Source organism: Pseudophryne corroboree, chromosome 1, assembly GCF_028390025.1.
Source record: "Pseudophryne corroboree isolate aPseCor3 chromosome 1, aPseCor3.hap2, whole genome shotgun sequence".
In the NCBI taxonomy this organism is placed as follows: domain Eukaryota; kingdom Metazoa; phylum Chordata; class Amphibia; order Anura; family Myobatrachidae; genus Pseudophryne; species Pseudophryne corroboree.
In genome coordinates this window covers 356,175,749-356,203,227 of record NC_086444.1, presented here as the reverse complement: position 1 = coordinate 356,203,227, position 27,479 = coordinate 356,175,749, and the positions used below count along the sequence as shown (strand labels likewise).

The 27,479-nt window shown below is 45.2% G+C and overlaps 1 protein-coding gene across 1 annotated transcript in view; it reads right to left on the bottom strand.

Annotated features, from left to right (window-relative positions):
• LOC135070575 (protein HIRA) overlaps nucleotides 1-16,255 on the bottom strand; it is a 131,153-nt gene extending 114,898 nt beyond the window's left edge. Inside the window, exons 1-12 of the mRNA XM_063964776.1 lie at nucleotides 15,883-16,255; nucleotides 15,249-15,311; nucleotides 13,695-13,805; nucleotides 13,407-13,497; nucleotides 12,507-12,601; nucleotides 12,263-12,358; nucleotides 11,960-12,120; nucleotides 11,655-11,822; nucleotides 11,360-11,473; nucleotides 10,961-11,031; nucleotides 908-1,013; nucleotides 522-737 (exon numbers count right to left, since the gene is read on the bottom strand). Of these exons, the coding sequence (XP_063820846.1) occupies nucleotides 522-737; nucleotides 908-1,013; nucleotides 10,961-11,031; nucleotides 11,360-11,473; nucleotides 11,655-11,822; nucleotides 11,960-12,120; nucleotides 12,263-12,358; nucleotides 12,507-12,601; nucleotides 13,407-13,497; nucleotides 13,695-13,805; nucleotides 15,249-15,311; nucleotides 15,883-15,919 (1,329 nt within the window). The 5' untranslated portion in view covers nucleotides 15,920-16,255. The remainder of the gene's footprint in view (nucleotides 1-521; nucleotides 738-907; nucleotides 1,014-10,960; nucleotides 11,032-11,359; nucleotides 11,474-11,654; nucleotides 11,823-11,959; nucleotides 12,121-12,262; nucleotides 12,359-12,506; nucleotides 12,602-13,406; nucleotides 13,498-13,694; nucleotides 13,806-15,248; nucleotides 15,312-15,882) is intronic.
• Between the last annotated feature and the right edge of the window lie 11,224 nt (nucleotides 16,256-27,479).

Genomic DNA, 27,479 nt, shown 5'->3' with positions numbered 1-27,479 from the left:
CCCTGCTCGGTCGGGCACAAAAATCTAACTGAGGCTTGGAGGAGGGTCATAGGGGGAGGAGCCAGTGCACACCAGATAGTCCTAAAGCTTTCTTTAGATGTGCCCAGTCTCCTGCGGAGCCGCTATTCCCCATGGTCCTTACGGAGTTTTCAGCATCCACTAGGACGTCAGAGAAATGCATTTACTCCTGTCTCTTTCCTTTATGTAACAAAGTTTTGCTCAAGTGTGCTAATAAGAGGGAGAAAACGAATTCTGCAGTTTCTGTAAAAACGACGGATTTAAAGGATAGAACAATTCCTATGACATACTTTCACTATCAGACCCCCAACAAAGGAATGACCTACAGTAAATTGTAAACATAACATCAGCATTAGTGGAATCCTATTAAAGCTAGAAGCAGGCAGCATAAACGGAGGCTATAAATTCCCTTATAGTTGAAGAATGATAAACAAAAAACATATGCGGTTAGTGAAAAATAATGAAGTCCAAACAAACGCTGCCATTAAAGAGCAGCTTCATACCTTCCTGATGTCCTCTAGACTCTCGCCATTTACCATACTGGCCACCTTTGGAGCTGGGGCATCTCTGTGAGCAGCGGCCCCATGTTCTACATCCTGGTGTGGCTGTTGCCTTTGTTGAAACTTAAGCATTTCAGGGTTTTCTATGATGGTGTTGGGCAGCTGGGGCTCCGTTGTGATGGCTAGACTTTTCCCATAAGTGCTTTGGTGGATATTATTCTGTAATACATATTGCATAACTTAATGTGGAAAGTAGAAAACCCCACATAAATTAGCATGATGCAAATGAAACATTTAAAGAAACAAAAAGTATAGTATATTGTATACACTGTTTCCAGTTGCAACATACTGTCAAAATACAGGCTATATATGCAGGAGTCTCACAGTACCTTCTCCTCCTCACTTAGTGGGTCACCTAGCTCATCCTGTGAAAAATCCAGGTAAGCTACTGATCCATCCATGGAACATACCAATATGCCCAGGCCATTCAGAGTCCTAGAAAACAAGCAGAGCACAGCTTTCAAATCTTATGTTATAATAATGAAGGGGAAGACAAACAAGGATTGGGAGTTGTGATGCACAGAGTGGCAGGATAAAAGCTTTTGTCACTTCTCTAGAGGTTCATCTGTGAATTAAACCCTTGGGGCAGCAATAAATGGAAGGACAAAAGTCTTACAGCAGTGATACACATTGAGTAATAAACACCATCATCATCTGCAATCAACTACCATTTAGGCAAAAAGTAGTATTCTTTTATTGATATAATGTTCTAAAACGTAAATTTATTTGCTTAATATACAGTACCAGTCAAAAGTTTGGACACACCTTCTCATTCAATGTTTTTTATTTATTTTAATTATTTTCTACATTGCAGATTAATAAGGAAGACATCAAAAAGGTGATTTTTGTTACTTACCGTAAAATCTCTTTCTCTGATTCCATCTGGGGGACGCTGCGCCATTACTTGTGGGTTAGAGGTGTGTGGTTGTGGAGTTTGGCACAGAACTATTAAAACCTGACTCCTCCCCCCTCTAACCCCTCCCATCTCCTTCCTGCCTAGCCAGTACCTCAGTTAACGTTTAGCCAAGCCAAAGGAGATAGATCAAAGAAAATTAACTGGTTAAACCAGACAAACATCTGGGAGGGATCGCAGCGTCCCCCAGATGGAATCAGAGAAAGAGATTTTACGGTAAGTAACAAAAATCACCTTTTCTCTTTCATCCATCTGGGGGACGCTGCGCCATTACTTGTGGGATTTCCCAAAGCAAGCTAATAAGAGGAGGGAGACGGGGACGGCATAGCCGTCTTTAATATACGACGCCCAACAGCGGCAGTCTCCAAACCAAAAGTATGAAAACGGTGAAAGTATGTGTGAAAGTATGAATTGACGACCAGGTTGCCGCCCTGCACAGTTGCTCAACAGATGCACCACCGCGAACAGCCCCAAGAGGCTCCAACAGCTCTAGTAGAATGAGCCCTAATTGAGTCAGGAACCGAAACATTAGCAGACACGTAAGCCTGTCTTACGGCCGAAGTTATCCAACGGGCCACAGTATTTTTGGAGGCCGGCCAACCTCGTTTCGGAGCATCAATCAAAACCAGCAAGTTATCCGTACGCCGGAATGACTCGGTGCGAGACAAATAGACACGTAAAGCTCGAACCACATCCAGGAGAGCTAAATGAGAGTCCTCCCCAGGAGAAGATGTCGGAGTAAAGGCCGGAAGGACAATGTCCTGATTTAAATGGAATTTTGAAACAACCTTTGGAAGGAAAGAAGGCTTAGTCCGTAGAACCACCCGGTTCTCATGAAACACTAACAAGGGGGGTCTGCAAGAAAGAGCCGCCAACTCAGATACTCGTCTAGCTGAGGCAATAGCCAACAGAAAAACAACTTTCTGTGTCAGATAACGGAGTTCAACCGATTCTAAGGGTTCAAATGGAGAGGTCTGAAGAGTCGTAAGGACCAAGTTTAAATCCCAGGGAGGAACCGGAGGGACAAAAGGTGGTTGAATCCGAAGTACTCCCTGCAGGAATGTTTGAACCTCTGGAATATTTGCTAGTTTCTTCTGAAAAAGAACCGATAAAGCGGAAACCTGACCTTTTAGTGAAGAAAGCTTTAGGCCCTTGTCGAGACCCTCCTGAAGGAAAGAGAGTAGGCGAGGTAGCCTAAACAAATGCGGAGTTAGTCTCCGTTTTTCGCACCCTGCAATGTAAATACGCCATATCCTATGGTAAATGCCAGAGGTCACCGGTTTCCTTGCTCGAATCATCATCTGAACAACCGATCGAGAAAGACCTTTTGCCTTCAAAATCTTGGATTCAAGAGCCAAGCCGTCAAAGCCATCCTATGTAAATCTGGGTGGCGACAAGGTCCTTGAATAAGAAGATCTGGTCGCAGAGGTAGGCGAAAGGAGTCTGACGACCATACTTGCGCAGTAGAGTGTACCACTGTCGACGCGGCCAATCTGGAGCCACTAGAATCACTGCGAGACCCTGTCACCGAATGCGTTGAAGTAGACGCGGGATCAGTGGAATTGGCGGAAACACATATCCCAGTTGAAACTGCCATGGAGCAGTTAGAGCATCGATCAGGAATGCCTGTGGATCCTGAGTCCTTGCGCCGTAGTGAGGAAGTTCTGCGTTGAGGCGGGACGCCATCAGGTCTATGTCTGGCATTCCCCATCGGTCCACTAGAGAGAGGAACACCTCCTGATGAAGTTCCCATTCTCCCAGATGAATCGTGTGATGACTCAAAAAGTCTGCTTCCCTCCTGGAATGTGGATCGCGGAGATCACCGGAACCCAACGTTCCGCCCACGCGAGGATCTGAGCGACTTCTCTCATTGCGGACCAGCTGCGAGTTCCTCCCTGTTTGTTGATGTAAGCCACTGCGGTGGCATTGTCGGACTGCACACGAACTGGTTGACCCTGTACCATGGTTTGAATGTGAAGGAGTGCATACCGAATCGCCCTTAGTTCCAGAATGTTGATTTGCAATTTTGACTCCTGATTGCTCCAGCGTCCCTGGAAGTGAGGAGTCTGGAACACTGCCCCCCAACCACTGAGGTTTGCATCCATGGTGACCATGATCCAAGACCAGATAGTGAAAGGTGTACCCTTTTTCAAATTCCGACTGTGAAGCCACCATTGAAGAGACTGACGAGTCTTTACCGACAAGCGGATCAACTGTAATTCGAGACGCGGTTCCGTCCGAGTCCAACAGTTGAGAATCTGAGTCTGGAGAGGTCGGGCATGAAATCTGGCATATGGAACTGCCTCGAAAGAGGATACCATCTTGCCCAACACCTGCATACATCTGAGGACCGACACTACTGGTAAGTGTAACAGGGTTCGGATTCTGGACTGTAGTCCCTGAATCTTGTCCGCCGGAAGAAACACCTTCTGGCTGTTGGTGTCGAATAGAAGTCCTAGAAAAATCATTGTCTGAGAAGGAAGTAGAGATGACTTTGGAAAGTTGATTATCCACCCGAACGATTGTAGCGTCTCCATCGTGAGATGCAGGTTCTGAGTGAGAATCTCCGCTGATGGTGCCTTGACCAACAGGTCGTCCAAATATGGAGTGATGTTGACCCCTTGACAACGGAGAACTGCGACTACATGACCTATGACCTTTGTAAAAAACCCAGGGAGCCGTAGAGAGACCAAAGGGAAGAGCCTGAAACTGAAAGTGCTCCGGGCCCACTGCAAATCTCAGTAGAGATTGATGTCCTACCCAAATCGGGACATGTAAGTAAGCGTCTTTTATGTTCTTGAATTTTTGGGTTGAGGGATACGGGTTGAGAGCCTTCAGATTCAGAATGGTTCGAAACGAACCATCCGGCTTGTCTACGAGAAAAAGACCTGAGTAAAAACCCCGACCCCTCTGATGAGAGGGAACCGGAATGATTACTCCATTTTGTAAGAGGGTTGTTATTGCCTGAAGGAGAGCTTGACGTCTGGAGGGATCGTCTGGGAGAGGTGTTATAAATAGTCGGGTTGGGACTGTTTCTTCGAAATCCAACATATATCCTCTGGATATGACTCCCATTATCCACCGATCCGGTTTCGATAGGAGCCACACATCCTTGAACTGAAGTAACCGGGCCCCAACCTTCTTTGATCCCTCCAGGAGACCTGAGGCGTCATGGCTCAGGTTTGTCGGCAGGCTTACTGGCCGGCCTGCGAATAGCCTGGGATCCTCTTCCTCTGAAAGACCCCCGTCTTGGAAATCTGTAGGAAGCACGAAAGGATTGGAAACTACCTCTGCCCTGTGTACGAAAGGACCGAAACCTTGTAGGTTTTGGTTTGTGAGGTGCAGATGGAAGGAAAGGGCTCTTTCCTCCAGTAGTGTCTGAAATAATCTTCTTTAACTCTGATCCAAAAAGAAACTCACCTTCAAAAGGCACTGCCGTCAAGGTTTGCTTTGAGTCAGAATCAGCATTCCAAACTCTAAGCCACAAGGAGCGTCTTGCGGATACTGTCAAGGCTGAAACCCGAGACTGTAGCGCAACTGAATCCAACCAGGCCTCACCCACATAAGTGAGGGCCTCCGAAATCTGCTCTGCTAATTGGATGGCTTCTGACGGATCGTCCGACTGCATTCCCGATACCACCTGTGCAAGCCATTCATCCACGGCCTTAAGTACCCAGGCACTCGCCAGTACTGGACGGAGGGAAACACCTGATAAAGAAAACATAGATTTTAGTAATGCTTCTATCTTCCTATCGGTAGTGTCTTTTAAGGTCACAGACTGTACCGACGGAATCACCGTAGCTTTTGCCAGATGTGAAATAGGAGCGTCTACCTTTGGGTCCGTCTCCCAAAATTTTGTATCTTCCTCCGTAAAGGGATATAGAAACTTTAACTTTTTAGGCGCCTGAAAACGAGAATCCGGCTTAAGCCAGGGTTCTTTTAAAATATCTGCAAAGTGAGAATAAGAAGGGAAGGCAGTAACCTGTCTCTTCTGTCGTTTGAAGAAGGGGGAAGGAGTCTCCTCCACCGCCGCGTCCTGAATATTAAGAGTCTGACGAATGGCTTCTATTAGCAATCTAACTTCCCAAGCCGAAACTTCATCCCATTCAGGATCTACCTCCCCCTCCTCCAAAGGAGATGACAGAGTGTCCGCCTCCTTACCTGGAAACGCTATAGCTGGTAACGGCTGCGATCGCTTAGTAGCAGTCGAACTGCTGGCCGCATTTACAAACTTATTTAAAGGACTGAGTTAAATCAGTGATACTCCTGCCCATATTCTGGGCCCTCAAGGGCTCCACCTGAGTCCGAGCAGATTCAGTCTCTCTAGACTGACGCAAATCTGAAATTGCACCAGAACATGCTGTACATAGGGTACCCGCGTCAGTACTACATTTTGCTAGCTTTGAGCCACACTGAGAGCAGGAAAATTAAACCACTGAGGCCGTTTTTCCCTTTGAAGGTTTGTCCGGTTTACTAGTCATTTTCTCTATTCTGAATGTACTAAAGAAAGTAGCATACAATTGTGACTAGTGACCTTTCAATAAGAAATTTATAGCTTGAAGAGATCTCTGGGACTGTAACCCAGTATGCTGGCTCTCTTTGCCAAGTAATAAACAGCCTTAGCTCATTAGCTTGATTGTAATCTCCCCCTATGAATAGCCCCTCTATACTTGCGGTTTTGTAAATAAAGTCTCCCCCTGAGAGGCTCTCCTGTACTGCACAGCGTCCCCTCCGGAAGATGGCGTCAGGCAAAGTGACGCGCGCGCGGGCAGAGCAGGGCGGGAAGCCGTCCCTGCACTCCTGTTACTACGCGATCAACCGGAAGTTCGGGCTGCCGCGCGTTGCTAAGTATAGCGACTTACGCGGCGGCTTCTCCGGGATCCCCGTCCGTCCCCACAGCCCCTCAGACACTACTGCGGGTGTAGGGATACAGGTCTCCGGCATAGCTCCCGCTGGCGGGCTTGCGCCGGGGGAGAGGGGGTCGGGGGGGGTGAAATATTAATAATCAATAAAATAAATCAAATAAATAAATATTAAATAAAATAATAATAATAATAATAATAATAAAATAATAATAAAAGCAGTTAGGGACAGCCCAATACTGTCAGTGACAGATTGTGGCTGTCCAGTACCTTTTTGATCTGTCGTTTTAGTGAATAAAAAGGCCCCAGTGACCAAGGTATGGTGGCCCTTTCTGACAGCATCCTTGTTCCATTTATACCTGTCACCTGTAGACAGGGACTAGGTATAGAAAAATAAGAAAGGAAAAAGAAAAAAAAAAAAATCTAAGGAGAAAGAAAAACTGTGTCTGTACTCCACAGGCACAAAACTAAAACTGAGGTTAGGCAGGAAGGAGATGGGAGGGGTTAGAGGGGGGAGGAGTCAGGTTTTAATAGTTCTGTGCCAAACTCCACAACCACACACCTCTAACCCACAAGTAATGGCGCAGCGTCCCCCAGATGGATGAAAGAGAAACTATGAAAGGACACATATGGAATTATGTTGTAAACAAAAAAGTGTTAAACAAATCAAAATATGTTTTATATTTTAGAGTCCTCAAAGTAGACCTCTTTTGCTTTGATGACAGCTTTTCACACTCTTGGCATTCTCTCAATCAGCTTCATGAGGTAGTCGCCTGGAATGGTTTTAAATTAACAGGTGTGCCTTGTCAAGAGTCAATCTGTGGAATTACTTGCCTTCTTAACATGTTTGAGACCATCAGTTGTGTTGTCCAGAGGTAGGATTAGTACACAGTGGACACCCCTATTTGTCTACTGTTGTAATCCATATTATGGCACGAACCACTCAACTCAGCAAAAAGAAACAGCCCATCATTACTTTAAGACATGAAGGTCAGTCGATATGGAAAATTTCAAGAACTTTGAATGTATCTTCAAGTGTAGTTGCAAAAACTATCAAACGCTATGATGAAACTGGCTCTCATGAGGACCGCCCCAGGAAAAGAAGACAAAAAGTAACCTCTGCTGCAGAGGAAAAGTTCATTAGAGTTACCAGCCTCAGAAACCACTACTTAACAGCACCTCAGATTAGAGCCCACGTAAATTCTTCACAGAGTTCAAGTGGCAGACAAATCTCAACATCAACTGTTCAGAAGAGACTGCGTAAATCAGGCCTTCATGGTCGAATTGCTGCCAAGAAGCCACTACTGAGGAAGAACAACAAGAAGAGGAGGAGAATTGTTTGGGCCAAGAAACACAAAGAATGGACATTAGACCAGTGGAATTCTGTACTTTGGTCTGATGAGTCCAAATTTGAGATTTTTGGTTCCAACTGCCTTGTCTTTGTGAGACGCAGAGAAGGTGAGCGGATGGTTTCTGCATGTGTGGTTCCCACTGTGAAGCATGGAGGAGGAGGTGCTTTGCTGGTGACACTGTTGGTGATTTATTCAAAATTCAAGGCACACTTAACCAGCATGGCTATCACAGCATTCCGCAGCGCCATGCCATCCCATCTGGTTTGTGCTTACTAGGACCATCATTTGTTTTTCAACAAGACAATTACCCCAAACACATCTCCAGCCGAGGTAAGGGCTACTTGACCAAGAAGGAAAATGGAGTGCAGCGTCATATGACTTAGCCTCCACAATCAACAGACCTAAACCCAATTGAGATGGTTTGAGATGAGTAGGACCGCAGAGTGAAGGAAAAGCAGCCAACAAGTGCTCAGAACCTCTGGGAACTCCTTCAAGACTGTTGGAAAACCATTCCAGGAGACTACCTCATGAAGCTGATTAAGAGAATGCCAAGAGTGTGCAAAGCTGTCATCAACGCAAAAGGGGGCTACTTTGAGGAATCTAAAATATAAAAAATATTTTGATTTAACACTTTTTTGTTTACAACATAATTCCACGTGTTCTTTCATAGTTTTGATGTCTTCAGTATTAATCTACAATGTAGAAATTAATTAAAATAAATAAAAACCATTGAATGAATGCGTGTCTAAACTTTTGACTGGTACTGTATGTGAAATAACAAATGAAAAATGTGAATAAACAAAATATGATATACTAATGTCAATGTGACAAATTTGATATTAATTAAAACTCATCAAGTTCGTGTCAGGGACCGATTCAAATGTTTGATTTTTTTTTCAACGGCAACCACTAGAGGGCGCCAGCAATTCAATTGTTCTTCTGTTTGGGCGTCCAGTGGCCCAGAAGACACATTTTTTTTCCTTACAGCCTCCCAAGGTGCAAGAAAAAAAGCGTGTTGAAACTGGGCACTTTGGGCATACAAACGGGAGTTTGGATGCCTAAAGCAGGGAATCTTTAAGAATAAAAGGAACCGTCCACCTACGCCAGATGATCTCTTTAACAGTGTTAATATGGATACCTCGATCACATGAGGGGTTAATTCGACATCTACTGTGAAAATGTATCAGCTCACACACCAGCTAGACAGAACACACTTACTTTCTGGTTCTGTCTCGCATTCACTTCATCGTTTCTTTAACTGACACACAGTCACAACTTCAAGCTAATTGGAGACAAACTTACATTTAAATCCTGTCTTGAGTTCACATCAAAGGTTTCTTTACAATCAGGGAATATAGCAAGTTCTTGTAATTTTAAATTTAAGGATACAGCATGTGGAATGATTTGTTTTTTCAAAAGCAGTTATCAGCAGACACAGACACAAGTACAAAACCCGGCGTGGTGCAGAAATCTCCGGATATACTCTGCAGGCGTTACCCGGCTGTTACCTTCGTCCAATGGTTCGTAAAGTGTCTCTGGCGCTGTTCATTCAGATGCAGGTAAGGCGACAAATTTAGCCTGAAGTTGTGACTGTGTGTCAGTTAAAGAAACGGTTACGTGAATGCGAGACAGAACCAGAAAGTAAGTTTGTTCTGTCTAGCTGGTGTGTGAGCCGATACATTTTCACAGTAGATGTCGAATTAACCCCTCATGTAAGAGGTATCCATATTAACACTGTTAGAGAGATCATCTGGCGCAGGTGGACGGTTCCTTTTATTCTTAAAAGATTTGATTGTTTGAAGTAAGCTGCCCTCCTGTTTTACCATCCACCAGCTGCATCTATTGTGTCCGGGAGCGCAGAGAACTGGTATAACTCTTCTGTTTAAGTGCTTAAAGCAGGGAGTTTAGACGGATTTAGCCATTTTATACGGCTAAACCCAGTCTGTTTGGGCGCAACATGCATGGGCGCCCAAACACAAATGAATTGTGACAATTGTTTGGCCATCCAAAAAGTCCCGTTTAGACGAGATTTTTAGACTCCCAAAACAACTAAATCGGCCTCACTGAGTGCCCAATAAAATAATACTTATTCTTTTGGTTTTTGTCCGATATGCTTTTATTCTTAGGTGCACCTCCCCTCAGAAAGCCATGAATGGGAATTAAAAAAAAAAAAAAGGGAAATAGAGTATTAATTAGAATCCTTGGTGGACAATTTCTATTTATTGTTCTCATATACGGTTTATAAAGTGCACAGGGATAAGTAAAATACAATGGTAAACATTAACGAGGACTGGAAAAAATGTGCTGGTAATTCACAGAAATATTTGAAAGGTATTTTTTCTTCTACAGTTCAGAAAATAAATGCAATAGGTTGTAGCATTTTCTGTTATGTAAATGCTCATCAATCACAGTTTCTCTCCTCTGTGTCACCTGCCTGTCTATCACTCCCCTTTAGATTGAAAGCTCTCACGAGCAGGGCCCTCTTCCCTCACTCATAACATTATCGCCTCCCCACTTTTAGGTTCAGAAGGCGCTGCTTATTTGTTTATTATGACTACAGATGCTGCATACTGTTGCTGCACTTTGTACGGTGGTGTGGACCCCTTGTGACGCTACACAGCGTTCCTGCTTGCCTTTTTCGGTGAGCCGTGGCACACTACTCAAATTTAAAATGACAGACTGCTCTTTATGTTGGCACTTGGCTGAAACAGCATGCGCACTGCTGTCCCCACCCACAGGCCTCAGTGTCCCACGGATTGGAAAAGTTGCGGGTTAGAGAACGCTGCCGGTGAACAGATGCCATGCGCATTGCATCTATTCAGTGAGGGGAGAGGTTGGGGGTAGCCCAGCATCTCCAGAAGTGCTGGGCATGCCCCAAGTGGCCCACATCACACAGAAGTGTCCCCCTTTCCTGGGCAGTGCCCTTCCTGCAGTTCACTTGACAGTGAACATTATCATATAAAGGATGATGATGATGATGATTATAATGGTGTTATTTTTAAGAGCAAAATTTTATATGTGATGTATTGCTACAGTAGCTGTAGTAGACTAAAATTTTGCCTTTCAAAATTAAAATATACCCTCCTCAGATTAGGCGCAGAGTGCTAGAATGAACACTACAATCAATTTGTGCTCTTCTAACTTGCTTACTGCAATGGTAGAGTAATAAGCAGCAGAACATAACAAATGTGAACTGTTCAAGTTTAAAAAAACTGAACGTACAAAAAACTAAACATAGTTGAGCATATTTAGTACCATGAGATGTCCATAATAGATTTGTCAAACAGGTCGTGGATTACCACCAAAGGTCTCTTAAGGCAGGTGAGCTGCAAAAAAAAAAAAACAACACACATAAATAAACCCAAACAAATCTGTCTAGAAAGTTTAATTAAATTAACAAGCTAGACCTTGCTCCAATAAAAGAAAGACCTACAAGTATTCAGTCATACAAGGTCCTAGATATCCAGAAAAAAGGGACTAAAACAGCAAAGGAAACAATTTGTAGTGAAAGTAAAGCAAGCAAGATATAGTTCAACAGAATAGTCCCATAAAAATATAATTTCATTAATAGGTCAGATGTGTCTCTAGATATGCATTTCGGGGCACATCATCATAATATGGGCCCTGCATTGCAGAAAGGAAAGCCTCACTCACCCACACAGACAGCGAGCGATCCTTGCTTCCCACCGCACAGCAGCAGTAAGGACAGCTTGCCTTGCTGGAGCTCCCATTCTTCTGTTTCTTTTTGAAGATTTTTGGGTTGAATTTCTGGAACAACAATAAACAGAAAGGATGTGTAAAACTATATATAGAGATAGATCGATATCTTGATAGATATATATCTCAACGTGGAAAATTAGAATAGTAAAGCTTATAGTAAGATTTATACAAAAGACTGAAGATAAATATAACATTCCATTTCACAAACGCATATCAAATGCGATCTTACCACAACGGTGACAGCTTTTCGATGCCCCACAAAGTCCATGTTGGTTTTCCAGCCATCACGCTCAATAATCTGCGCTGTTGGGCCAGAGTTGTTCATTGCATGAGCAGATACCAGGTAATGTCCATCAGGAGACCAACTAAGACGCAAAACATGGGTAGTCCCTCCACACTGTGGGAAATGCAATGTGTAAAAATACTGTGTAACATAAGACAAAAAAAGCCTGACAACTTTCAAACAAACCACAGAGACAAATATTTGCTCAAAATCTTCTATAATAGACATGTTAAATGTCTTGTACTGTGTACCTCATCAAAAGGCTTTGTTATACTGGTTTCCAGCTGCCAGTCCATGGTCCTCCAAACTTTCAGACTGTGGTCATCAGCTTGAGAAGCAATATACTTTCCCACGGGATCCCAGGTCAGTCCCTTCACTAATCCGGAATGGCCCTTCAATGTAGCTATAATCTCTATAAAATTAGAATTAGCTTTTTTTCAGATAATAAATGTAAATGTTTACATTACAGTATTATTTATTTTAACCAAGACTTCAAAGAATCAGTTATTACAAGTTTGGGACAACATAACCTGCAGAAGGACCATCCTACCTACCGGGGAATTTCACAGCATTCCATATTACCACCGTGTTATCCACACTACAGGAAGCCAACCAGGCATCATGAGGAGACCATGCCACATCCATTACATCTAAGATTAAAAAAATAAAAATAGTAAGAAATTCATAATGCAGATGAAGCAAAGCCTAATTTTATATGAGAAGCTATCATTTATGCTGAGGGAGCAAGAAAGTTAGTTCTGCAGCAACTCAGATAAGGTACCCATCTAAGGTACTCACCTCCCGAATGACTCCTGAGGATGGAGACGCAACGCCATTGCTCTACATTCGCCAGTTTGCTGCTGGAGCCGAAAACAGTACTGGGTCCGATGTATCTGAGAGATGAGCACAAAGTAGAACAACATCCTATATAGTTCTGGATACCTCCCATCACATATCCTGCAGCCTAGATAATCATTTCTGGATACTGTAACTCCTAGGATTTCATCCAATAATCCGTCATGTTTCTTCTTTACGTAGGCCAAAGGAAGTGCATCAGTCACAAACTATTATCCCAATATTAAAAGTATACTTCCTAGAAGTATCACTGCACACTGATCTCCATACTGCAAACTCCCCTTATTATTATTATATTGTTTGTTCTGCATATATAAATGAGACCGGTTAGGAAGGTTGCCAAAACCATTTATTTTTTCCATATGTAACATGGGCCATGGAGAATTCAATTCAGCCAATAACAATAAAAGATTAGCTAATAAAAAAATGCCAAAATACTATCTACAGGTATGAAAGGGGATTGATATACTCAACTACATTGTAAATGTATCATAACTGAGCAGAGGCATATTGCAGCAGGTGTGACCCTATCAAGTGACAGACATCTCCAGTGATGGGATACCTTCTATGGCCGGGTGTGACTCCATTACTGCCTGGACCACACGGACAATCAAAATTAATACTGCAAACAGTTTTCCCTCCACTTTAAACATTTATGGCAATTACTACATAATGCGTAAATATCAGCATAATAGAACCTTTCTTAATATTTGTCACACAACATGGACATATTTTCTAGAATGTACATGCTGCCACATTAATGTTTAGAATCCCTTAATTGAGACACTTCAATATACTCCAGCACAGGCCGAGGCGCAGTGTGGACAGATGTCCTCAGCTCACCCTGATCTCTTCCACACCATGATGAGTTTGTCATCTCCTCCAGACGCTAAATATGCTCCATTGTTGGACCATCGCACGCAGTTCACACAGGCTGAAACAGAGTGTACGCAAAGATTAATCCACTTCCAAAGTGACAGCACGGCGAGGATAACGAACTGCTCATACTGTGTCTTCTCTTCAAACGCTAGTACCCTTCACTGGGTTGTTTGACACCATCTTAAAGTTTGCCTCTTGTTCAACAAAGAGGTGTGAACCCCCAGAGCAGCTATCTGCGATGTGGTCTGGTACCTAAATGGTTGTCCATCTGGCACAGCATCTTGGGAATACTCTCATTCTTCTCATCTTCCTCTTTAGCGACAGGTGGCATATTCCAGATAACAACTTTTCCCGAATCTTGCCCTGGAAATAAATAAATAAGTAAATATCCCATGCTGCGGGATGATTAGGGACTGTGCTGGCTTCAATTACACTGTATTTTTTTCCAGCCAGTAGTTTGATAGACAGTTTAACAAAGCTTCCAGATCTTTAAACACAAAGGGGCTCATTTATCAAAGTTATAAAACTCATTGGGTATGATAAATGGTGCTCCAGCCAAACAGCTCCTGTCATGTGTTGGGAGCGGATTGGCTGGAGCACTATTATACGCAACAGGCTTTATCATTCACAATCAGTTTGGCCACTAAGAGGCTGATGCAGAGGTGAAAGCAAGTTGGCCATAACTGCACCTACACTGCGTGCCTGGAGCTAAATGAGGCCAACCGCCACTATCCCTATATGCTTGGTTTGACACCCAGTATATTAGCATTGCACACTTGCTCCACATCTATCCCTTATGCACAACATGGCATATCCTGCAATTCTGTAGAAACTTTGGCACTAAACTTTACCTTCAAATACCCCATTACATCCGATCATCTGCAAGTGTCTGCATTGCACACAATCATCACATAGGGCTCGATTCCATTCGATAACAGTTAAAATAGCGCCAGGAATTAGCTCCCGATGCTTTTCAATACAGCGCAGCGGTAAGCTGGGGAATGCCCATACTCCCGGACTAACAGGGTGTTTTGTCAGGAGAACAGGCATTCTCCGACTTAAGTGCTCGGCACGACGCTGTTTCCGCTGCGCCAAGGGCAGAAATCAGCATCCCGCTGGCACTTCTGTCAGATTTTTGCTCGCACCCCTCAGGGGGTGCGAGAAGAAATCCCGTCATTGAGTGTTACATGGCGCTATATTGATTAGCCCTGGGAGCTAATTCCCAGCGCTATTCAACTGTCATTGAATTGAATCGTGCCCATAGTTGCAGATGTGCAGTTCCAGAGCAAGCATACAGTGAAAACACACAAGATACATCTGCAAAACTGACACTCAATTCTCCATTTTCCTCTAAGTACTCATCAAAGCCAGGCCCACTTCTTTGTAAATACTAATTTGTAACGGTGTTTGCTCCCAAAATGCAATGCACTGCAGAGTAAGCTGGCGCAACATAAATGCATTATAATAATCACTATTACAAAAATAATAATAATAATAATAATATCCATTACAAATTTTATTGGAATAAACAATGGAGCAAATCAGTCTCCTGTGTGTTATGCTTTTAGCAAAAACGATGAAGCTCTAATACATCAGAGTACGGCCATATTCACAGGAGGACGGTTCTCATTTTGAGCATGCTGGAAAATGTAGTTCTATCTAAAGAATCTAAAGTTTGTCTACCAAGTGGTTAAACACAAGCAAGCAAGCAGTCTCTGTAAACACACACATATTGTATATACCCTAAACATAAAACACTCTTATGGATTTTGAGATTTTCTTTTTCACATCTACAACACAACACACCTTGTCCTCCAGTAACAAATTTGGTGCCATCGGGATGAATGTCCACCGAAAAGATTGGTTTGCCTAGAATCAAAAATAAAGCAGCTTTGTTTACATGAAACAGAGCATTTTGAGTATTCCAGCTACTAATAAGAATGCAGCATATTAATACAATCTACTGCATGTACACAACGTAAGTTATATAGGAACACAGCAAAACATATGGGTCAGACAAGTATCGATCCCTGCTCATGACAGCAGCACTACAGGGCGCTGCACCATCCTAAGCAGGTGTCAGGAGGAAGGAGGAGGCAGATGCCCAGGATATGCCGGTGAATAAGGAGGTTTCCAGGCAAGTACCTGGGCAGGACATGCTGCACCCCATACAGGACGCCGGGCAGTAAGGCGCACCGCTGGAGGGGTTACATCACCCCGAGGTTGCTCTGCGCTACGTGTATGACCTCGCCCTTACCATGGTAGCTCCCGGGGGAGCCTGAGCCCGGCCGCAGCGCGCACAGGTACAGCTGCCAGGGGCACTCACATCCCTGCAGTAACTCTGGCCGCTGGCCCGTTACAAGTTGTTCTCCTATGGAGACCTGTCTAACTGCTGCGGGTACCAGGGTCCCCTTCATCATTTCGCCCGCTCCTCCCTCACCATTGTGATTAACCCAGGTGGGTTTCAGGAGCTTCATTGTCCCGCTGTGGCCGGAGCAGGGTGTCAGCTCCGGTTGCCCATTGAGGCCCGGGGCTTTCACCCCACTCTCTGTGCAGGATGGTCCCCGCCGCGGAGCCGCCTCTCAGCGCCGCTCCATCCCGCTCCGGCACCCGCACCACCGAGACCGGAAGCCCGCGGGATGTTAGGTTTAAAATCGTCCTACTGGAAACATGGAGCTGAGAGCAGGCGTTCCTTGTTACCACAGCGCACGCAGGGAGGAGGGTCACCGGCCGCCGCTGACACGGGAGAACAATGGGCAGAGCCTGAGGGCAACAGCCTGATACCCCCAGGAGGCTGCTACCAGCTGCTCCGAGCTGCTCCACGTACTATTCCCTGACAGACGTCTCCTGGGACATACATGTCACTCGTCTCCATGTTAAATACATGTGATATCAATGGAGATGTAGATATTTCATCTAAATTGTGACGCAAAGGGGAGAGATTATACTCTATGCACAGCAAACTTCCAGTTAGTCAGACAATGCACCTCTTGGCTGTTTCGTTAGAAGCTAATTCACCTACTACTGTGCTCACATACAAACATGTAGAGAACATAGAAACGCCATGCTAACAGCTGCTCCAGGGGTGATAAATGTGGCAGCAATGATAAGCAGTGCACTTAAGGAACCTATACAATTAGGTGCAGGGTGTATGCCAGGAGGTATTCAATGATTCTGCATTTTCCCTACACATTAAACCCTGTGGTAACCTGCGGTAACCCATAGATTCCGTGTATAATGCTGGACTATCTATGGATTTCTCCGCACATTAACTCGCAGAGGGTGCATTTTAATGCAGACTTTTCCTCGCAGCTCCTGAGGCTATGATGAATAGTGCCCCCTGTGGGGCTTATCATGCGGGTATCGGAAAATAATTGAATCGGTCAGCGCTGGCAATTACCATTGTGTTTTTGCAAAAAAGTGATCTGTTTTCTATAGATTCCTGCAAAACGTAAATATGCCCATATGTAACATGGAGGGATCGCAGCAGGTACTGTAGCTCTGTTGGTTTCTACGGGGGCCGCTCAATTGGCGAACTCCACATTAATAATACCCCTTTTCCACCTGCGAGCACGGGTCGCATCCGGGAGCCTGACACGGGTGCTACCCGGCTGCGGCCCGTGCTCAGCCCCCTTTCCACTGCGCTCATCAAACCGGCATATTGCTGGGTTGGTGACGCCGCTATTGACATGGCAGGGGCGGCGCTGGGAGATCACATGATATCCCAGCGCCGCCCTTCCATACAGTGTAAACGGGAGCCGTGTCGCATCGACGCGGCTTCCGTTTACACTACAACCCTACCCGGATCATTCCCGTGTCCTACCCAGGTATTTACCCGGGTAGGATTCACAGGTTAATTGATGCGGGTTTTTGCGGGGGGACCCTTTTCCACTTGCAAAAAACACGGGTAAATGCGCGCGCCCCCCCCCCCCCCAGGTTTTTTTAGCTAGTGGAAAAGGGGTATAAGTTTTACCCCAGCAGATGTCGTTAGCCTTTGTAGCCTAGGGACTACATTATGGGGGTAATTCCAAGTTGATCGCAGCAGGAAATTTTTTATCAGTTGGGCAAAACCATGTGCACTGCAGGGCTTGCAGATATAACATGTGCAGAGAGAGTTAGATTTGGGTGTGGTGTGTTCAATCTGCAATCTAAATTGCAGTGTAAAAATAAAGCAGCCAGTATTTACCCTGCACAGAAATAAAATAACCCACTCAAAATTAACTCTCTCTGCACATGTTATATCTGCCCCCCCTGCAGTGCACATGGTTTTGCCCAACTGCTAAAAAATTTCCTGCTGCGATCAACTTGGAATTACCCCCTATGGCACTCCCCACTTGCACATGCACAGTCAGTAGACTGTGCATGTGCAGTAGCAAGACAGGGCTCCAAAACTGAAAGTCAATTGATGACATCAATGATCACTTTACATTTTCACATTGCAGGAATGATCTGTACGAGCCTGTGTCTCTGGATGTGATTTTTGGGGAATCTGAGCGACCTATAATTTATTATTTCCACGATTAGTGGCAATAAAAAAATAATAATTATATACCTTAGTGAATCTGGATGCCCCTAAGGTAGCTACTGGTGATTTCTTGTGATCCATGATACAACTAGCTATCAGATCCTCATTTCCGTTGGCGGTGGGTGGGGACTTCAACACAGTGGATGGATGACCCATTCCTTTTCAAATCACCACCGGCCTCCTCCCTGTGATGGTAGGTCATACAGGAATTCAAAGACATCCTACAATTACGTGATCCATGGCGTCTTCTAAATCAAACTGACCACTCTTATACCCATTTTTCTATAGCACACGGTTCCATGTCTAGGATTGATTATTTATTATTAGCCAATTCTTTACTCACATAATTGAAAACTGTAGGCCTGGAGGAAATAATTATCTCGGACCATGTGCCAGATACACTGGAATTATTCTGTGATGCCACGGGCAAACCGAATCACTTTTGGCGCTTCCAAGACTATCTTTCTAAATCAGAAGATTTAAAAAATTCTTAACTCATGCGTGGTCTTGTTATGTGGATGACAATATCGACCATTGGGACAACCCAGTTCTGTTCTGGGAGACGTCAAAAGTGGTCATGCACGGCAACATTATCAGCTATGTTTCAAAACTGCGTTGGGACAACACAATAAAATACAAGTCCCTTAAGGAAGCGGTATCTAACAGTTTTAGACATTATACTGATTTCAGTTCGGAACAAAACCTTGAAACTTACCTAAGAGAGAAAAAATTTCTCGACTCCTTTCTTACAGCTCAGGTGCAACAACGCCTAGATTATACTAAACATGCGTTTTATAGATGGGGCAATAAAACAGGGAAGCTCCTTGCAGCAAAGTCAAAACATTTATTATAGATACATGTTTTACAAGTGTCATACCCAGGATTAGAACCCACGACCTAGTACACTGGAAGCAGAAACATTACTGATGAAGCTATTTGCTCCTGTATAGGAAACATTAGAATTCTAACTATATGAAGTTACTTCTCTGACAATTTCACGTAACTTCATAAACAGATGCTGGGTACACACTGGCAGATATATTGGCCAATCAGTTGGTTGTCCAATATATCTTTTGCTGATCTGCAGGTGTGTACAAGCAATATGTCTGTGAAAGACGTCTTTCACAGATATATTGCATCTGCTGTGCAACACAGCAGATGACCAGTATATCTGCAGATATATTAGTGCATCTTTCAGTGTGCATGAATATTTCCCATCTGCATATATAGCTGCAGATAGATTTAACAGCAGATAGCTTTAAGATATATTGGTGCATGTTTTTGTGTGTATGAACAACCACCATCTGCAGATATATCTGCCAGTGTGTACCCATCTTTAGATTTCTCATGCTTCCTATGCAGGAGCAAATAGCTCTATCAGTAAAGTGTCTCCCATCAGTGTAACAGGGCATGGCTTCTAATCCTGGGCATGACTGCTAAGAACTGTGTGATTTAAAATAAAAGACAAAGACTTGTATATGTATATATATATATATATATATATATATATATATATATATATATATAGGGGAGGGGGGCACCAATATTTATCTTGCTTTCGAGCAACTGGGACAAACTTATCAGAAGCAGCTTTACCTAAATTAACTTTGCAACAATGCAATATTATAGAGAATGAGGTTACTGAAGAAGAAATATGTGCCGTGGTGGCTGATTTACCACCGCATAAAGCATCAGGACTGGACGGGTTCACAGGAATCTATTATAAATGCTTAAATATGAGTTAGTACCTACCCTTTTGGAACTCTTTAAAATGATTTACAGATCTACTCCCAATTGCCATTCATTCACTAAATCCTTTACATCTCTTAGATTAAAACCGGCAAGGACCCTATGTTGGTGTATTCTTATAGGCCAATCACGCTACTAAATGTAGATTGTTAAATTTTATCTAAAATTTTGGCCAATAGGTTACAAAAAAATCTTCCGGAGTTATTGACATCTCATCAATTAGGCTTTGTGTAGGGGCGTCACTCTGTTAAAGCTATCCATACTGTAATTTCCGCAAAATTAGTGTAATTTAATCAAAATGGACCAAAACGGATGCTCCTTAGCCTTGATACTCATAAGGCCTTCAAGACTGTGGCTTGGCCCCATTTATTTTAAGTACTGGAAAATAAAGAATTTGAAGAACATTTCATTAATCTGACACGGTACTTTTACACAAATTGGACTACTTCTCTCCTAGCTAATGGGATGAGTGGTGAACCTCTGATAATGCCGCATGGAATGAGGCAAGGCTGCCCACTTTCCCCATTACTTTTTAATTTGTTCATAGACCCCCTGTTTAGAATTTTGCAAAATTCCTCCTTATTTGAAAGCATATGTATTTGCGAAAGAGAGATCAGATTATCCGCATTTGCGGACAATGTCTTATTGTACAGTACATCACCAACCCTTAAGCCCCATACACAATAGACAAGATTTTGAAAGCTTTCGCTCAGAATCTTTCACAATCTCGTCCAGTGTGTACACTAAATGTCGGTTAATGATGCGCGCTCCCACGAATCGTTAATGACCTCCTCCCTTGTTCGAACATGTACGGACGAGGATGGTCCTCGTTAACAACAGCCATGCTGCAGATACAGCATGGCTGTCTTTCCCCCAACCACCCCCCGGCGTCGCTGCCTGTCTCGGCCGCATCGGCAAGTGTGTATGCACTTGCCGATGCCACCTCCCCCGCTAGGTCCCTGCTGCCGCCAATATCGGCGTAGGCGGGGATCGGGTAGTGTGTAGGGCCTTTTAATCTTCTCTTTTTAGAATTTTAGAACTACTAAAGAAATTTGGGACACTGTCGGGGTTTGAGGTAAACTTAGATCATTCAATAGGCATGTATTTAGTCTAAGGGATAACAAAGCACTATGGAGTGGGCACTTACCCTTGTCCTGGGCAAAATTATATTTCTCTAACGTCCTAAGTGGATGCTGGGACTCCGTAAGGACCATGGGGAATAGCGGCTCCGCAGGAGACTGGGCACAACTAAGAAAGCTTTTGGACTAACTGGTGTGCACTGGCTCCTCCCACTATGACCCTCCTCCAGACCTCAGTTAGAATCTTGTGCCCGGCTGAGCTGGATGCACACTAGGGGCTCTCCTGAGCTCCTAGAGAGAAAGTATATTTTAGGTTTTTTATTTTACAGTGAGATCTGCTGGCAACAGACTCACTGCAGCGAGGGACTAAGGGGAGAAGAAGCGAACCTACCTAACTGGTGGTAGCTTGGGCTTCTTAGGCTACTGGACACCATTAGCTCCAGAGGGATCGACCGCATGGAACCGGCCATTGATGTTCGGCCCCGGAGCCGCGCCGACGGCCCCCTTACAGAGCCAGAAGCAAGAAGAGTCCGGAAAATCGGCGGCAGAAGACATCAGTCTCCACCAAGGTAGCGCACAGCACTGCAGCTGTGCGCCATTGCTCCTCATACACACTTCACACTCTGGTCACTGAGGGTGCAGGGCGCTGGGGGGGGGGGCGCCCTGAGCAGCAATAAAAACACCTTGGCTGGCAAATATATCACAATATATAGCCCCAGAGGCTATATATGTGATAAATACCCCTGCCAGAATTCATTAAAAAGCGGGAGAAAAGTCAGCCGAAAAAGGGGCGGAGCTATCTCCCTCAGCACACTGGCGCCATTTCTCCCTCACAGCTCCGCTGGAAGGAAGCTCCCTGGCTCTCCCCTGCAGTCTACACTACAGAAAGGGTAAAAAAGAGAGGGGGGGCACTAAATTTAGGCGCAATATACATATAGCAGCTATAAGGGGATATAATTTAGTTAATCCCTGTATTATATAGCGCTCTGGTGTGTGCTGGCATACTCTCTCTCTGTCTACCCAAAGGGCTCTGTGGGGTCCTGTCTCCTATCAGAGCATTCCCTGTGTGTGTGCGGTGTGTCGGTACGGCTGTGTCGACATGTTTGATGAGGAGACTTATGTGGAGGCGGAGCAAATGCCTGTAAATGTGTTGTCACCCCCTGCGGGGCAGACACCTGAGTGGATGGACTTGTGGAAGGAATTACATGAAAGTGTCGACTCCTTACATAAAAAATTTGATGACATGCCAAATGTGGGACAGCCGGCTTCTCAGCTCGTGCCTGCCCAGACGTCTCAAAGGCCATCAGGGGCTCTAAAACGCCCGCTACCTCAGATGGCAGACACAGATGTTGACACGGATACTGATACCAGTGTCGACGACGAAGAGACTAATGTTATGTCCAGTAGGGCCACTCGTTACATGATTGAGGCAATGAAAAATGTTTTACACATTTCTGATGTGACCCCAGGTACCACAAAAAAGGGTATTATGTTTGGAGAGAAAAAACTCCCAGTAGTTTTTCCCCCTTCTGAAGAATTAAATGAAGTGTGTGAAGTAGCGTGGGCTTGCCCAGATAAAAAATTGGTAATTTCTAAAAAGTTACTAATGGCGTACCCTTTCCCGCCAGAGGATAGGTCACGTTGGGAAACACCCCCTAAGGTGGATAAAGCGCTTACACGCTTATCAAAAAAGGTGGCACTACCGTCTCCGGATACGGCCGCCCTGAAGGAGCCTGCTGATAGAAAGCAGGAGGCTCTCCTGAAGGCTATATATACACACACTGGTATTATACTGAGACCAGCTATTGCTTCAGCATGGATGTGCAGTGCTGCTGCTGCATGGTCAGATTCCCTGTCAGAAAACATTGACACCCTAGACAGGGACACTATATTGCTGAACGTAGAGCATATTAAAGACGCTGTCTTATACATGAGAGATGCACAGAGGGATATTTGCCGGCTGGCATCTAAAATAAGTGCACTGTCCATTTCTGCCAGGAGAGGGTTATGGACTCGGCAGTGGACAGGTGATGCAGATTCTAAAAGGCACATGGAAGTTTTGCCTTATAAGGGTGAGGAGTTGTTCGGGGATGGTCTTTCAGACCTAGTGTCCACAGCAACGGCTGGGAAGTCAGCATTTTTACCACATGTCCCCTCACAACCAAAGAAAGTACCGTATTATCAGGTACAGTCCTTTCGTCCCCAAAAGAGCAGGCGGGGTAGAGGCGCGTCCTTTCTGCCCAGAGGCAGAGGTAGGGGAAAAAAGCTGCAGCATACAGCCAGTTCCCAGGAACAAAAGTCCTCCCCCGCTTCTTCTTCTAAGTCCGCCGCATGACGCTGGGGCTCAACAGGCGGAGCCAGGTACGGTGGGGGCCCGTCTCAAAAACTTCAGCAATCAGTGGGCTCGCTCACAAGTAGATCCCTGGATCCTTCAAGTGGTATCTCAGGGGTACAGGCTGGAATTCGAGACATTTCCCCCCCGCCGTTTCCTCAAATCTGCCTTGCCAACAACTCCCTCAGGCAGGGAGGCTGTGATAGAGGCAATTCACAAGCTGTATTCCCAGCAGGTGATAGTAAAGGTGCCCCTACTTCAACAAGGACGGGGTTACTATTCCACAATGTTTGTGGTACCGAAACCGGACGGTTCGGTGAGACCCATTTTAAATTTGAAATCCTTGAACACATACATAAAAAAATTCAAGTTCAAGATGGAATCGCTCAGGGCGGTTATTGCAAGCCTGGAAGAGGGGGATTACATGGTATCACTGGACATCAAGGATGCTTACCTGCATGTCCCCATTTACCATCCTCGCCAGGAGTACCTCAGATTTGTGGTACAGGATTGTCATTACCAATTCCAGACGCTGCCGTTCGGCCTGTCTACGGCACCGAGGATATTTACCAAGGTAATGGCCGAAATGATGATACTCCTTCGAAAAAAGGGAGTTTTAATTATCCCATACTTGGACGATCTCCTGATAAAGGCTAGGTCCAGAGAGCAGTTGTTGGTCGGGGTAGCACTATCTCGGGAAGTGCTACAACAGCACGGCTGGATTCTAAACATTCCAAAGTCACAGCTGGTTCCTGCGACACGTCTACTGTTCCTGGGGATGATTCTGGACACAGTCCAGAAAAAAGTGTTTCTCCCAGAGGAAAAAGCCAAGGAGCTGTCATCTCTAGTCAGAGGCCTCCTGAAACCAAAACAGGTGTCGGTGCGTCACTGCACGCGAGTCCTGGGAAAGATGGTAGCTTCCTACGATGCAATTCCATTCGGAAGGTTCCATGCCAGAACTTTTCAGTGGGACCTGTTGGACCAATGGTCCGGATCGCATCTTCAAATGCATCGGCTGATAACCCTGTCTCCACGGACCAGGGTGTCTCTGCTGTGGTGGCTGCAGAGTGCTCATCTCAGAGAGGGCCGCAGATTCGGCATACAGGACTGGGTCCTGGTGACCACGGATGCCAGCCTTCGAGGCTGGGGGGCAGTCACACAGGGAAGAAACTTCCAAGGACTATGGTCAAGTCATGAGACTTCCCTACACATAAATGTTCTGGAACTAAGGGCCATTTACAGTGCCCTAAGTCAGGCAAAACCCCTGCTTCAAAACCAGCCGGTACTGATCCAGTCAGACAACATCACGGCGGTCGCCCATGTAAACCGACAGGGCGGCACGAGAAGCAGGACGGCGATGGCAGAAGCCACAAGGATTCTCCGATGGGCGGAAAATCATGTGTTAGCACTGTCAGCAGTGTTCATTCCGGGAGTGGACAACTGGGAAGCAGACTTCCTCAGCAGGCACGACCTCACCCGGGAGAGTGGGGACTTCATCCAGAAGTCTTCCAAATGATTGTAAACCGTTGGGAAAGGCCACAGGTGGACATGATGGCGTCCTGCCTAAACAAAAAGCTAGAAAAGTATTGCGCCAGGTCAAGAGACCCGCAGGCGATAGCTGTGGACGCTCTAGTGACACCGTTGGTGTACCGGTCGGTTTATGTGTTCCCTCCTCTTCCTCTCATACCAAAGGTACTGAGGATAATAAGGAGAAGAGGAGTAAGAACCATACTCATTGTTCCGGATTGGCCAAGAAGGGCTTGGTACCCGGAACTTCAAGAAATGATCTCAGAGGACCCATGGCCTCTGCCGCTCAGACAGGACTTGCTACAGCAGGGGCCCTGTCTGTTCCAAGACTTACCGCGGCTGCGTTTGACAGCATGGCGGTTGAACACCGGATCCTGAAGGAAAAGGGCATTCCGGAGGAAGTCATTCCTACGCTGATTAAAGCTAGGAAAGAAGTAACCGCAAACCATTATCACCGCATATGGCGGAAATATGTTGCGTGGTGTGAGGCCAGGAAGGCCCCAACGGAAGAATTTCAGCTGGGTCGTTTCCTGCACTTTCTACAGTCAGGGGTGGCTATGGGCCTAAAATTGGGTTCCATTAAGGTCCGGATTTCGGCTCTATCGATTTTCTTCCAGAGAGAACTGGCTTCCCTACCTGAAGTTCAAACATTTGTTAAGGGAGTGCTGCATATCCAGCCCCCTTTTGTGCCTCCAGTGGCACCTTGGGATCTCAACGTGGTGTTGAATTTCCTAAAGTCACATTGGTTTGAGCCACTTAAGACCGTGGATTTGAAATATCTCACGTGGAAAGTGGTCATGTTGTTGGCATTGGCTTCGGCCAGGCGTGTATCAGAATTGGCGGCTTTGTCATGTAAAAGCCCTTATCTGATTTTCCATATGGATAGGGCAGAATTGAGGACTCGTCTTCAGTTTCTCCCTAAGGTGGTATCAGGTTTTCACTTGAACCAACCTATTGTTGTGCCTGCGGCCTCTAGGGACTTGGAGGACTCCAAGTTACTGGACGTAGTCAGGGCCTTGAAAATTTATGTTTCCAGGACGGCTGGAGTCAGGAAGACTGACTCGCTATTTATCCTGTATGCACCCAACAAACTGGGTGCTCCTGCTTCGAAGCAGACTATTGCTCGCTGGATTTGTAGCTCAATTCAGCTTGCGCATTCTGCGGCTGGACTGCCGCAGCCTAAATCTGTAAAAGCCCATTCCACAAGGAAGGTGGGCTCTTCTTGGGCGGCTGCCCGAGGGGTCTCGGCTTTACAACTTTGCCGAGCAGCTACTTGGTCAGGGGCAAACACGTTTGCAAAATTCTACAAATTTGATACCCTGGCTGAGGAGGACCTTGAGTTCTCTCATTCGGTGCTGCAGAGTCATCCGCACTCTCCCGCCCGTTTGGGAGCTTTGGTATAATCCCCATGGTCCTTACGGAGTCCCAGCATCCACTTAGGACGTTAGAGAAAATAAGATTTTACTCACCGGTAAATCTATTTCTCGTAGTCCGTAGTGGATGCTGGGCGCCCGTCCCAAGTGCGGACTGTCTGCAATGCTTGTATATAGTTATTGTTAACTAAAGGGTTATTGTTGAGCCATCTTTTGAGAGGCTCTGTTGTGTTCATACTGTTAACTGGGTATAATATCACGAGTTATACGGTGTGATTGGTGTGGCTGGTATGAGTCTTACCCGGGATTCAAAATCCTTCCTTATTGTGTCAGCTCTTCCGGGCACAGTATCCTAACTGAGGTCTGGAGGAGGGTCACAGTGGGAGGAGCCAGTGCACACCAGTTAGTCCAAAAGCTTTCTTAGTTGTGCCCAGTCTCCTGCGGAGCCGCTATTCCCCATGGTCCTTACGGAGTCCCAGCATCTACTACGGACTACGAGAAATAGATTTACCGGTGAGTAAAATCTTATTATCACTGCCCTTGGTATTAAACTCCCAAAGTGTCTCTAAATCAATGATGGGGAACCTTTGGCACTCCAGCTGTTGTTGAACTACACATCCCAGCATGTCCTGCTACAGTTTTAGCATGGCCAAATAGCAAAGCTGTAGCAGGGCATGCTGGGATGTGTAGTTCAACAACAACTGGAGTGCCAAAGGTTCCCCATCACTGCTCTAAATTATACAAAATGAATATTGGTGAGGCTATTTCAGCCATCCCAGCTGAACTGGAAGGTTGGAACCATTTATTATTATCCTATCTTGGTAGAGCGAATTTAATAAAAAATGACATCTTTCCCTCATCTTCTATATATGTTACAGTCCTTACCTTTACTAATTAGGTATTCTGATGTGCTTAAACTTAATGCCACATTTCGTCGATTTATATGGAAAGGAAAATGACCTCGAATAGCATTGCTAAATCTACAGCAATATAAAATAAATGGAGGCATATATTTCCCACAAATTCAATGCTATAATTATGTAGCTTTATTGAGGTATCATAGGGACTGAGGCAGGGGTGTATCTAGGGGTCTGAGCACCCCTGGCAAAGTAAGGAACTGACGCCTCCCACCTCCCCCACCCAGGGACACGGAGGGGGTGTTACAGGTAGGCTGAGGTCAGGGACACTGAGGAAGAATTACAGGGAGGGTGCGGGTACAGTGGCAAATGCAGGATTTCTAGAGGGGGGTTTCCAAATGCAGTACACAATTTCCCACTCTGCGGAACGTTGGAGCAATTGTGGGAGTCTGGGGGAGTGGTAGAAGAACCTAGTAAAGACATTGGACATTAATGTATACTGTATGGAATACAGTATTAATATTTAACACTAAAGATGGTCTATAGCAGGCATTCCCAACCGCGGTCCTCAAGGCACACCAACAGTGCAGGTTTT